Genomic DNA, 12760 nt, shown 5'->3' on the forward strand with positions numbered 1-12760 from the left:
AATACAAATGGGTTACAAACCATTAAAACCTAGAGGTAGTGGATATTATGGTGGTCATCCACATTCCATATATTTATAACATTCCCCCCTTGGATGACTACCACATAAACACCACCAAATAAACGACATAGTTGCCTCATTAAAAACTTTCTTGGAAAACCCAATGGGACAAAGCCTAAGGAAATGGAAAAAGAGTGCAACATTCTTCTGGATCATTGATATGGTGTTGGAAGCGCTTATATTGCCTTGTTAAAACCTTGCTAGAAAAAACCTGGTGGGACAAAAATCTAGTCGAAGGGAAAAGAGTACAACGCACTTATGTCTTGTATGTAGTAGAACTAGGATGCTCCCCATGATTGATATCTCCCCCAGATTTTGAATAACTTCTGGAATCTAAACTTCAGAAAAGCTTCGGTAAATAAAGGTTCGCCAGATTATCTTATGAACGAATTTGTTTGACTCCAATCTCTTGACTTTTTCTTAAACTATGTCACCCTTGATGAACCCTTCTTTGATTTGAGCAATACAAGCAACATTGTCTTCATACATGATCGTTTATCACACTATTCGACCTGCTTTTCACTTTTCAAATGATTGAACTCTTTAGGAACATCATCAACTAATCTAATAGTTAGAATATGTTACACCAATGTCAAATTTGAATTCAAAATACTCAGACTCTTAGTGTTAAGTCTTAATTAAGAATATTGTGGTACTTTATATCCTTCAAGCAGTTGCTTCATGTGATATATCTAAAATATTTCATGAGCTTGAGGATTTCCTTTTACCATACAGTCTTAATAAATATGTGTGAGAACCTGTAATATATATATATATATATATACATATTAAATAATTATTCATACTACATATTAATTATTTATTAATATGAATTTTTCTTATTTAAATATTTATTGTGAAGACTTATATGTTATTAAATCTTAAGCCTAGTATGAGATTATCCCTTCAGTTGAAAGATGACGCCATTCTAGTTATCCATGTGTAGAGACTTAGAATTGGTTTATCAAATCATCATTGTCATGCCACCTTACATGCTAGTAACAAGTGATGTTGTGATATCATTGGCCAAAGGTGGATGACTCACATTATTCCTTACCTTTCTACCTTATCTTTTGGCGGTGGTGTTGTGAAATTATTGGCCAAAGGGGGATGAGTCACATTATTCTTTACCTTTTTATCTTATCTTTTGGTGCTGGTGTTGTGATATCATTGGTACCTTTCTATCTTATCATTTGGTGGTTTAAAATATTGTATATATAAATATTATTTGTGTGCATACATAGCCTCTCCTATAAGTATCATGCTTCCTTATTTCAATCATTCATTCCAATCCTTTAAGATAGATTTCTACCATAAAGTAGTGTTAGAGGGAGAGAGAGGGAGAGAGAGAGAGAGAGAGAGAGAGAGAGAGAGAGAGAGAGAGAGAGAGAGAGAGAGAGAGATAAGGAAGAAAAAGAAACAAGATGAAGGGCTCGTTTGGGAGTGATTCTAGATATGCCAAAACGCACTTATATAAAGAATCACTTCTCCATATAATCACTTTAAGTGGTTTTAAGTGATTTTATGGAGAAGCACATGAGGGGTGCTTCTCTCCAGAATCACTTAAAATCACTTGAAGTTATTATATGGAGAAACACGTGGGAAGTGCTTCTTTCCAAAAGTGATTCTAGCCTATCAAGAATCACTTCCAAACGAGCCCGAAGAGCGTGTGTGTTTGTCTTGCAATATTTCATACTTATCATGATGAGTGGGTTATGTAATATGTTCTAAAAGTTCTTATTTTGCGATAAATGTGAAAATCATGGGTTTATTCTATTTACAAACCTCTCTCTATTTTCCAGTCAAGCATGTCTAATTTGTGCAATATTTCACACAATATATATTATTTGGAGTTTTTGTGAAGTATGTATTATTCATGGAACGAGAACTTCAGTGACAGGGTATCCGAAGGATAAATGTACTAGACGGGGACATAAGGCAGTGAGGCCGATAGGGGTCACATACTGGGTACAATTTGTGAAGGATAACCAAGATATGAAGTAATGATGTGATATGATTTGGATTATGTATCTTTTTATTATATTTTGTTTAGAATTTGTAAAATGACATTGCTTGACTGGCATATTACATAATCTACTCACTAAGTGGTGGTTTGCTCATCCCTCACCTATTTTGTTTTTAAGATCAATTAGTGAGCAAGACAAAGCTGAAACCAAAGAAGTTGGATTAGTTTAGAGTGATAAACTTATATTTATATCTTGTACACTTATAAGATTATTATAATTTATATATAGAATGGTAATGTATTTTAACCAATGTTTCAGTCTTTTTATTTATTTCTTTCAATTCACGCACCCAAATTCTAGAATATTCTTTATTTTCGAATCGGGTCGTGACAATATGCATTTAATATATGGTATAAAAAACTTATAGAAATGTGGATGCATCTACGATGAGATGGGAGACTAAAACCATGTCTCTACCAGGGAACCTTATGTCATATTAGTGACCTTATTTCACTTCACAAACACCAATCCGTAACGTTCATACTTAACATTTGTAATTTGGTGTTTGAGCTATAGATTCAATATCCAACACTTCATATTTAGTGATAAATGGAATTGCCTATTTCTATATTTTGGCCTATCACTCAACATTCATGAAGCATGATTTAATATAATCATAGCTCTTGATGATTGTAGTAGCTACTAATAAACCAAATGTGTTATCAATTCATGATCCAATTCACATGTGAGTTATTAGCATCTCATTGCTTTGGGGTACCAATACCTTTTTAGGGGCTTCTATTGTCACTTATGGGACAAACATCTATTTGAAGACGAATTATTTAGAATATATGGATCATAACCTCCTATAGAGCGTTATTTTCGACAGGGTTTGAATTTTTCAAATAATCTCCACTTCTGGGGATTTAAGTCTTTAGAACCTATATTTATGTCATGCAACATATATACTCACTTATTGTCATGTTAATGGATTGTGATACGAGAATATCAAGCCATGTTAGCATATGTATAACTTATACATGCATTATCTTGATGGGACAAAAGCAAACTAATTCAACACTATTTCACGACGTTCTTCAGGAACTGCCATTTTGCCCCCTAACGGTGAGAAAATTGTCTCAAAATTTAGGAAAATAAACGCACCATAATTATCGAGTCAAATTGACTGGATTGGATAATGTAGGAGTTGTGCTCGTAAGCGTCTTGACGATAGACACAAATGTGACCATCTGTTAGGCATATCCAATAAAACTGGTGAAGTGGTCCATAATTAAATGTTGTATAGGCTCACAATCCCTTTGAATTATTTGAAGAAAGAGGAGTCAAAGTCAATTTTTGACTGAGATGGTCCTATGATAGCTTTTCTTTGTGAGCATGGTTTGCAATGGTATTTGTTAGACAAGACAATATTTTGAGTCTTTAAACGATGTCCTTACGAATTTATAAAAATCTTATGCATCATAATGGACTATGGATTGCCAAGACAGTCATGTCACAACATAAAAGTTATCGGGTCAATGAACTTCTGGTTCATGACATCATAATCTTCAATTATTTTAATGGTTGTGTAATACAACCCACAAAAGAAAGTATGAAGTTTCTCCAATAGACACCTCTGGCTGTCAATATTGGGGCGATAACAAAACATTACCATTTGTAAAACAAAATGAACTAATAACCCAACATAAATAAAATTAAATAAAATCTAATAATAATAATAATAAATGAGTAAAGTGGTATAAACGAGGAGTAAACTAAATTAATTAAAGATTATGAAATTCCAAGATAATCCAATATTAATGTGGATTCAATATGTAGATAGAACTACAAGTTTAAAAATCGGATTTCCAACCAATTCAATGTGCATCAAAGTAGGCTACTTTCCATGAAATCATAAAATTTGAGTTTTTGATAATTCATCTCATGGATATAGAACTTCATGTTCATATATAGTATTAAGATCCATGACAAGCTATGAACTTCAAGTTCATATCAACATATATTCGAAGCTTTAGGTTCGAATATGTAGATTTAATTAAATTGAATTAATAGTTGTGCTTTGAACTTCATATTCAAATCAATGTATATGCATTTGAAACTTCTGGTTTGGATTCTTGACATATGTAGGCCTCATGGAATTGATTTTGATTAATACAAAATGAAGGAGTTTCATGTCCTTATGTGCTTTTTAAATTCACAAAACTTCACGCCCTCAATTATTTGGAATCAAAGAACTTCAGGTTATGATTCAATCAAAAGGACTCAGGTTATGTTCTATAAACTTGTATCATTCATCCTTGATAATCACCTATTTATAACCATAGGAAATTAACTCATAAATTGTAGGTTAAAGATACTAATTACAATAGTAATACAATAGGTTACAAACCATTAAAATATGGAGGTAGTGGATGTTATGGTGGTCATCCTTCCATATTGTTGAACACAAAAAATTACATGACAAGGAAAGGGGCCTACGAAAGGATTAGATAATTCTCAGAGATAAAACGGTGGTGTCATTGCAACATCGCATATATAGAAAGAGCTCTCGCAAGGACCTCTTTTCTGTGAAAATATACAGATGGGCTTCTGCAAGAACTCCATTGTATCGAGTGCCTAGAAACACCTTTTGAGTGTTTGAAGGCACATGATAGTACTCTCGGCAAGCCTCAATGCAGCCTCAACAAATAGAAACCATACTTTGTTCTCTTTCAACACCAAATGATTTGCAACAAGCCATGAAATAACTTTTTGTCAACACCAAAATAAAATGCTTGGCTTATATTATTAAGAAATCGAAGACAAGATGTTTTGCCACCTTAAAAAAAAAAAGAGAATTGCTCGTGCTCAAAAGTTTGGAATCCTCAAAATTCCATTTGGCACCAAAATAACAGCAAATGTTACTGGCATAAAAGATGGCGGAAGCTTTCAAATTGCAAGTCAAGGTGCAAACAAAACTAAATAGAGAACGGACAAAACAAATGTCAAATTCTCAGTCAAATTTCTCAAAGACTTTCTGTAATACATGTTCACTTGTGAACATCTTGTAGGAATTAAAGTAAATCAACAGAGGTCACTCGTTCTAAAATTTGGTTTGTGAAACAGGATGTGCTACACTTATTCCACTAGGCTATAAACAAAAAGACAAATAAGATGGGAAGGAATTTGCAACAGCCAAAGCAAGATTTTAGACAAAGGCAAAACAAAGCCCACATGTTAAAGAAATGGGTGAGAAGGCTTGCCACAACTTTGCCTTCTCATTGCTACCCGTGGCCAACAAAAGAAAGTAGCAAGATGAGGTCAGTTACAAAAAGATTGAGAAGAACAAGACCCAACACTTCTCAAAGCCTATGAACTGAAGCAATAAACAAGGGCATTGTCTTCAGAACTCTCGAGCAAGTCTCAAAGTCATAAGTCACAAGTTGGATTTCTCTCATGCTAAAAATGTATCAATTAGCAAATAATTGATACAAAAGTCCTAAATCTCCTAAGTGGTACAAAACCACGCCAAAACCCACATTCCCACAAAATTCTTTCAAGGGGTCATCCACTCTTTGAAAGCCCTTGTTAAAAAATATATCTTCTGAACTACGTCCGGTTTGATTCCGCCAAGGAAACGTAGGCAATTTGAAAATTCAATCCAGATACAACCGCAAGTCCAAACAGAATCCCTGGTTTACCTTACCCAAATTCGCCCCAAACACTTTTCAAACCACAAAATCAAATTGAATCCCTGGTCCAACCACATTCATCAAAATTCCATACAATATTTCTCACACCACAAATTCTTTCAAGGGGTCATTCATTCCTTGAAAGTCTAATCAAATTCTCTAAACAACTACAAATGGCTTGATCCCTCAAAAGGGGTACATTGGCAACCTAGGGACAACCTAGGTGCAGTCGTAAACTTAAAGAAACACAAAAACCTCCCATTTAAAGTTTAATCCATGTTGGAATCAAAGGGTGTTCTCTTTTTAATGAGAGATTATTATTAAGAGACACTTTATCTTGAATGGGTCGTACTTAAATAAAACGCATGTATGTCAGGGACGAAAGTGAAATTGTGTTAGATTGAGGTTCGTACAAATTACTTGTACAATTTTTTGCCTAACACATATATTTATAACACTCCCCCTTGAATGGCCACCGAATAAACGACATAGTTCCCTAAAACCACACAAAGGTTTAATCACACAAAGTTTTAATCATACCATGAGGTTTGCCATTTAGCAAACCAAAGTGGAGGAAAACCAAATTTAGATAGACAAGTAAAGAGATAATCCCAATTGATTCTATCATAAGCTTTTTCCATATCTAATTTAATTGCCATACGAGACATCTTAAAAATATACTGAGGAAAATTTGATAAAATTTTATGTCCATAAGAATTTTATAAAAAATTAACTGATTTAATACAAAAGCAGCCTGATTTTGAGAGGTACAAGAATGCAGAAGTGGTCGTAATCTATTAACGAGGATTTTGGAGATGATTTTATAAGAAAGATTACAAAGACTAACATGTCGGTAATGAGTAGTTTTTCCGCCTTAGGAAGAAGTGTTATATAAGTATGATTAATTTCTTGCAAAGACATATTCGAATGAAGGGCCTTAAGATAGCATAAACATTTTCCTTAATAATATTCCAATTTTTTTTGGGAAATAGCTTAAAATGACACCCATTTCATAATTTTAATTAAAAATACCACCCCTTCCCAATTTTTGTACAACTATCACCTATAAATATAAAATTATTGTCCACTTATTGCTGATTTTTCACAAGTTCAGAAATTTTGGAGAGAAGAAGCTCACACAGCTCTCTCTCTCTCTGGCACAGCTGTCTTTCTCTTTGGTATCTGTCTATCACAACTCTCTATGTCTCTCTTGGCTCTCTCTCTCTCTAGCACAACTCTCTGTCTCTCTCTTTGCTCTCTTTCTCATAGCGCAGCTGTTTCTCTCTCTAGCTTCGTTATGTCTCTTTCTCCCCTATTCGATCTCTTGCTCTCTGTTTGGAATCGCGAACCCCTCCCTTTAGCTATGTCTTCTGAATAGCTGCTTGCAACCTTGAAGCTCTAGTGGATTGCCGACCTCGAAAAGGTAGTGTTGATGGTTATTTTCTTAATATCAGTGGGATTATGTGAAATGGGTTATAGTTTGATTGTTTGGGTTTGTGTTAAATTCGTTTTGGCTTTAATTTCTTTGGGTTAGGTTTTGTTGAATATTCATGCTCATTCATCTGGGTTTGTACCAATTGCATTTAGATTGGTCTGGATATGTGAATCTTGAAACTTGGAATTTTCTATTTGATGTAGTAGATCTGTATAGTGTGATTCTGATGTGTTACTGGTGTACTGCTGTTGTGTTCCTCTTATTTTACAGTCGTATTGCTGTTATATTGCCATTATATTGCTTATATATTGCTGTTATATTGCTATTATATTGTGGTTATATTGCTATTGTATTGTATGGTTATTGTGGTTATATTGTGTTAATGAAATGTTGTTTTGTCATGGTCAGAAATGGAGACAATTGTTATTCTCGTGTGCTACAATGAAAAATGGGTCACCTCGAAGAAGATGTGCAAATACGAAGGGGGTGACTCAAAAGGCTTAATAGTTCCAGGGACCATCAAATTTGCTGAACTGTTGGACCGTGTGCATCAGATTGGTAATATAAACAGCAGGGAAGACAAGGTTTGCTTAAAATTCTCAGTTTTGGTGGCCTTGAATGAGTGGAAGCACATAAAGATTGAGGACGATGATGATGTCAATTTTTTTATGAAGTACAATTCCGAGGTAACACCTTCAAAACTAGCTCCCTTACTCGTGAGTATAGAAGATAAAGGACTGACAAATGATGTAGTTCATAGTATGCATATCACGACAGATAGTAGTCGGATGGGTCATTCTTCAGTTGCCATTGTTGAAAGCAATGAAGTAACTTGGAATAATACAAATGTCACTATTGTGGGAGGTGAAGTAGGGACATATTTTGTGGATATGATTGATTTTAGCGAGGTAGAGGAGATGCATGGTGGTGATAATAGTACTGAAAGAAATGAAGTGTCAGTGTACTCTGCCCCTCCTAATTTGGGCTGCTTCAACACAGCTGCCCAGTTGCCAATAATGCGTTTAGGAGGAGAATCTGAACCCACTCGTCAACATTATTGGAGTCAAATGGGTGAACAAAATCGGTACAATGCAGCCGGTGTAAATGATGAAGAAGCATATTTGGACAGCGGGTTTTCACAAAGTGATTGGAATCCGAAAATTACAGTTGGGCAAATTTTCCCTAGTAAGAAAGCATTGTTGACAGAGTTACGATTGACGGCATTAAGAGGCCACTTTGAATTTAAGGTGCAATTCTCTTGCACTAAGAGGTTGCTTGTGGTTTGTTGTCAACGTCCATGCCCATGGCGGGTCTGAGCATCGAGAATTGGAGAATACAGCTTCATGATTGTGAGGTGTACAACTATCCATGAATGTGATTTGAGGTTCGTAAGTGACAAGCATCGTCAAGCAACCGCAGCACTTGTAGCCACTTCACTTAAAAGGAAGTTGAAGGATTCTCGGACAATATACACACCAAGTGACATTATGAGAGATGTGAAACACAACTTTGGTTGCACCATCCATTATTCGAAAGCTTGGAAAGCAAGGGAGTTAGCTCTATTGTCCATTAGAGGATCAGCGGAGGAGGCATATTATATCCTTCCAGCTTATTGCTATGAATTGGAGCGTATGAATCCCGGCACAAAAACACACATCCAAACTGATGAGAACAATCACTTTGTGTATTTATTTATGGCGGTTGGCGCATGTATTAGAGGATTCCGTTCTTCCATGCGCCCAGTGATAGCCGTGGATGCCACTCATTTAAAATCCAAGTACAAGGGTGTTATGTTTGTAGCAAATGCATTCGATGGTAATCGAAATATATATCATCTTGCTTTTGGGATTGGGGATTTGGAGACGGATGCATCATGGCATTGGTTTTTCACTAAACTTCATGAAGCCATTGGTGAGTGTCCCAATCTTGTTATTATTTCTGATCGCAATGTTAGCATAGAGAATGTGTGGAACAAAATTTTTCCAACTGCACAACATGGCATATGCTTTTATCATATGAAGGGGAACATGAAACGCACTTGCAAGTTGAAAAAGCGTGATCACATACTTATGCACTTTGAGCAGGCTGCGAAATCTTATTCCATTGCTGAATTTGATTGTCATTTTCGCAAGATCAAGCGAAAGGAACATGTTGCTCAATATCTTGAAGAGGCAGGGTTACATAAGTGGTCTAGAGCTCACATGGATGGACGCCGCTACAATGTAATAACAACAAATGTTGCGGAGTCAATCAACTCAGTCCTTAGGTTTGCAAGGATGCTGCCAGTGGTTCATTTGATAGGGGAAATTGTTAATCTCCTTGTGAAATGGTTCACCGAACATCGTGAGTTGGCTTTGAATTGCACAACAACATTGTGCCCCAATTTTGGAGAGAAGAAGTTGAGGAACAGGTTGGAGGATGCTGCAAGGATGAATGTGGTTAAAGTAAATAATGCACAGTTTAATGTTTTGGACGGTGATATGGACGGCCTCGTAGATTTGACGAACAACAGTTGTAGTTGTAGAAAGTTTCAGCTTGAGCAGCTACCTTGCAAGCATGTAGTTGCAATTTGCCGCTTCTTGAAAGTAAATGTATACGCAAAGGCTTCTCGGTATTACACTCGGAAAACCTGGATGGATGCTTATTCGGATAGCATCTACCCGGTACAACCTCACGGAATGTGGGATATTTCTGAAGATGTTCGAAGTCGAGTTGTGCTGCCTCCCATGGCAAGGGTCATGCCAAGCAGACGAAAGAAGATAAGAATTCCCTCGCAAGGAGAGGGCACCATTAGAAGAAAATGCTCAAGGTGCGGTTCCGCAGGCCACAATAAAAGCACCTGTAAAAACAATATTCCATTGCGCAATGTATCTTAGACAATATGATTTGTGTTGCTTTGGTAGGTCATGTAAACTCTACTTTTATTTGTGGTGGGTTTCGTGTTATGTTGAATGGGAATTCTTTTAAATTTGCATAATTTGGGTTGCATTGCTACAGCATGCTGTATTGCTGACAGATTGCTATTATATTGGACTTTTATTGTACTGGTATTGCTTCTAGATTGCTATTATAATTTGAGTGCGAAATTAAAGGGACTGGAATGTAATTCCAAATGGATCCAAATCATTAAAGTTCTTAGAATTCCTATATTACACAGTTACTGTGATACTCCGACTATACCTTCTTTTCTGATTACAAATTCGGCCGATGCATAGGCCAGATGTGGGGCAAATACAAGGTGAAATGTCCTATGTGTTTGACTACATATACTTGTTGAAGGAGCATTACGAATGTTAACCTCAATAGATTGCTCATGTCTTGCCAAGAACACTCTTGAATTTATGCAATGTGCCCAAGCCAGTCCCAAAGCTGGACTCACCCGTCTGCCTGATGTGTCCAGGGACTCCAAGTTTCCCAACCTCACCCCATTCACTTTATCATGTGGCCCAATAAAATCCACCACTTGGTTGGTGACAACCACCGCCAACCCAAACTTATTTGCTAAACCCTTCAATGTCCCAGATATGTTGAAGAACAATTCAGACTGCCGTTTTAAATCTGCTGGTGTTGTCTGATATTGTGATCGGAACAATGCAGCAATGGAATCAATGACAATGAGTTTCACAGGTAGGCGGGTGTGATCAATGGCAATAAATGCTTCTATGTCTCCAAGGACATGGATGAGTTGTTGAGCATCATGAACACCATGAACATATATGTCTTCCAATGGCTCCAACCTTATTAAGTTGGGGTATGATGCATGATAAAGGTTGCCTAGTTGTTGCAATCGACGAAATGGGAAGCTGAATTCTGTGAATATGTAGACGGAGGAGCCCCCTAGTCCGCCATGTGAGGGTGGGAGCTGAGCTCGTACCGTAAGTGGGAGAAAAAGTTGGTTTTTCCCAGAACCACTCTCCCCTACCAATTCTGTTATGGAGTTGCAGGGTATCCCCCCCCCCCCCCCCCAAGCAGTCATCTAGTATTGGGCATCCAATGAATAATTTAGGGGTTGAAAGAGGAAGGAGCATGAGGTTTTGGGGTGTCATGTTTGTGTAATTTAGGGGGGGATGTGATGGTGCTACAAGGCATGCATTATATATATATATATATATATAGAGTTCATTTTGAAGGTCTGTACTGTAGGCCATATGTCTTTTAAGGGATGTATAATTCATCCTTTTTCCAGGTTGTAATTAATTTTTTGTTTATTTATTAGTATTTTTTTGGACCAAATAATTTAAAAAACATTCTGATGCAGTACGTACTGTAATAGGATCATATTGTAACTCTATCATCACTCTATTGTACTCTTATTGACATAATATTGCCATTATACGCATGTTTATTGTATAGTTATTGCTGCTATATCGCCACTGAACTGGACACCGATAAACTGTACACGCACAAATACAAAAAGAGGCTTCATCATTCCATAAAATCCTATTTCCAAACTTACATAATACAACAACAGGCCACCCCATCGTTACATAATACAAAAATACGCCACCTCATAGTTCCATTTCCCTACTGTTGACAAATTCGAAGTTGCATACTCTTCAAGTGCGGTGACCGCGACCCATGAAATTCATGACCCCGGCCACAGTGATGTTGGCCCAGTTTCCTGCCGGATCCACTATTTTTGCAAACTTACGAAATAGTTCGAATCCGCTTTCCACTTCTTCTTGCTTCAACTTGGCCATTGCTTCTGATTCCTTGAATACCATAATTGCAGTGGCAGGGGCAATTTCAATTTTTGCTTTCATTGTCTTTATATGTAGGAGATGCATGCGCGCATGATAACGAGAGCGAATTGTGCGGTTTTTTATGACACCCCATCTAGCTTGGCCCTCCACAATTTTTGAAACTATGTCTGCATGAAGATTTTTCCAAAACATGGTATTGCCTCGACATTGCTGCATGCCATGGACCAAGTCTGCAGGGAGTGAATTGGGTGACTTGGCTTGTGTTTCAGTCTTCTCTCCTTCAGTAATTGAAAGCGTTGGGTTTGGTGTGAGGTTATGGTCCATGGTCTTCGATATTTATTGTAGCCTGGTGTACAACTTAATTGGAAAAAAAGGGGACTACATGCGATGTGAGTGAAATCAGTGGGGAAGGTAATGGCTGTAAGCAGGAGTTAATGTGATGGAAGTTTTCATTTCAAACAGCTGGGTTGATTAATATAGGCAGGTGTTAATGACCTGGAGTAACTCAGAGAGTTATTGGGGGGAGGGATTAGGGGAAGTAATTGGCGGGAGGGATTGGCGGGAGTCTTAGGCGGGATAGTATTGGGCAGGAGTTATTACCCAATTGATTGTATGCCTTTTTGTAATATATTTGTATGTTGGACGTTCCGAACTTGGTAATTTTCCCATTATGTAATTCAAATAAGGGATTTGCCTATTTGCCTAATTGACCAACTCATTCAAATTGACCAATATGGTTATTGTCTTATTTCTCATTTCAGCAATCTCAATTCGTTTCCATTTTTCCATTTTCCTATTTTCCATGTGTCATCCAATTTTCCAATTTTTCAATTTTTCATTATTTTTGCCTATTTTTTCCTATTCCCCTATTTTCCTATTGTGCATTTTCCCAAGTTTCCTTTT

The 12760-nt window shown here is 36.7% G+C and overlaps 1 protein-coding gene and 1 pseudogene across 1 annotated transcript; one reads left to right on the top strand and one right to left on the bottom strand.

The window, feature by feature from the left end:
• On the top strand, positions 7943-10030 carry LOC109948723. The gene is made up of 2 exons (XM_020562427.1): positions 7943-8424; positions 8539-10030. The coding sequence occupies exons 1-2, from the start codon at positions 7943-7945 to the stop codon at positions 10028-10030; spliced, it is 1974 nt and encodes a 657-aa protein (XP_020418016.1).
• On the bottom strand, positions 10312-11673 carry LOC109948724 (annotated as a pseudogene).

This window comes from Prunus persica, chromosome G4 (genome assembly GCF_000346465.2).
Source record: "Prunus persica cultivar Lovell chromosome G4, Prunus_persica_NCBIv2, whole genome shotgun sequence".
Lineage (NCBI taxonomy): Eukaryota > Viridiplantae > Streptophyta > Magnoliopsida > Rosales > Rosaceae > Prunus > Prunus persica.

Coding starts and splice junctions, on each gene's coding strand:
- LOC109948723 (XM_020562427.1), top strand. CDS start 7,943: ATGGGTCATTCTTCAGTTGCCATTGTTGAAAGCAATGAAGTAACTTGG. Junction 8,425..8,538: donor CAATTCTCTTGCACTAAGAG/GTTGCTTGTGGT, acceptor ATGTGATTTGAG/GTTCGTAAGTGACAAGCATC.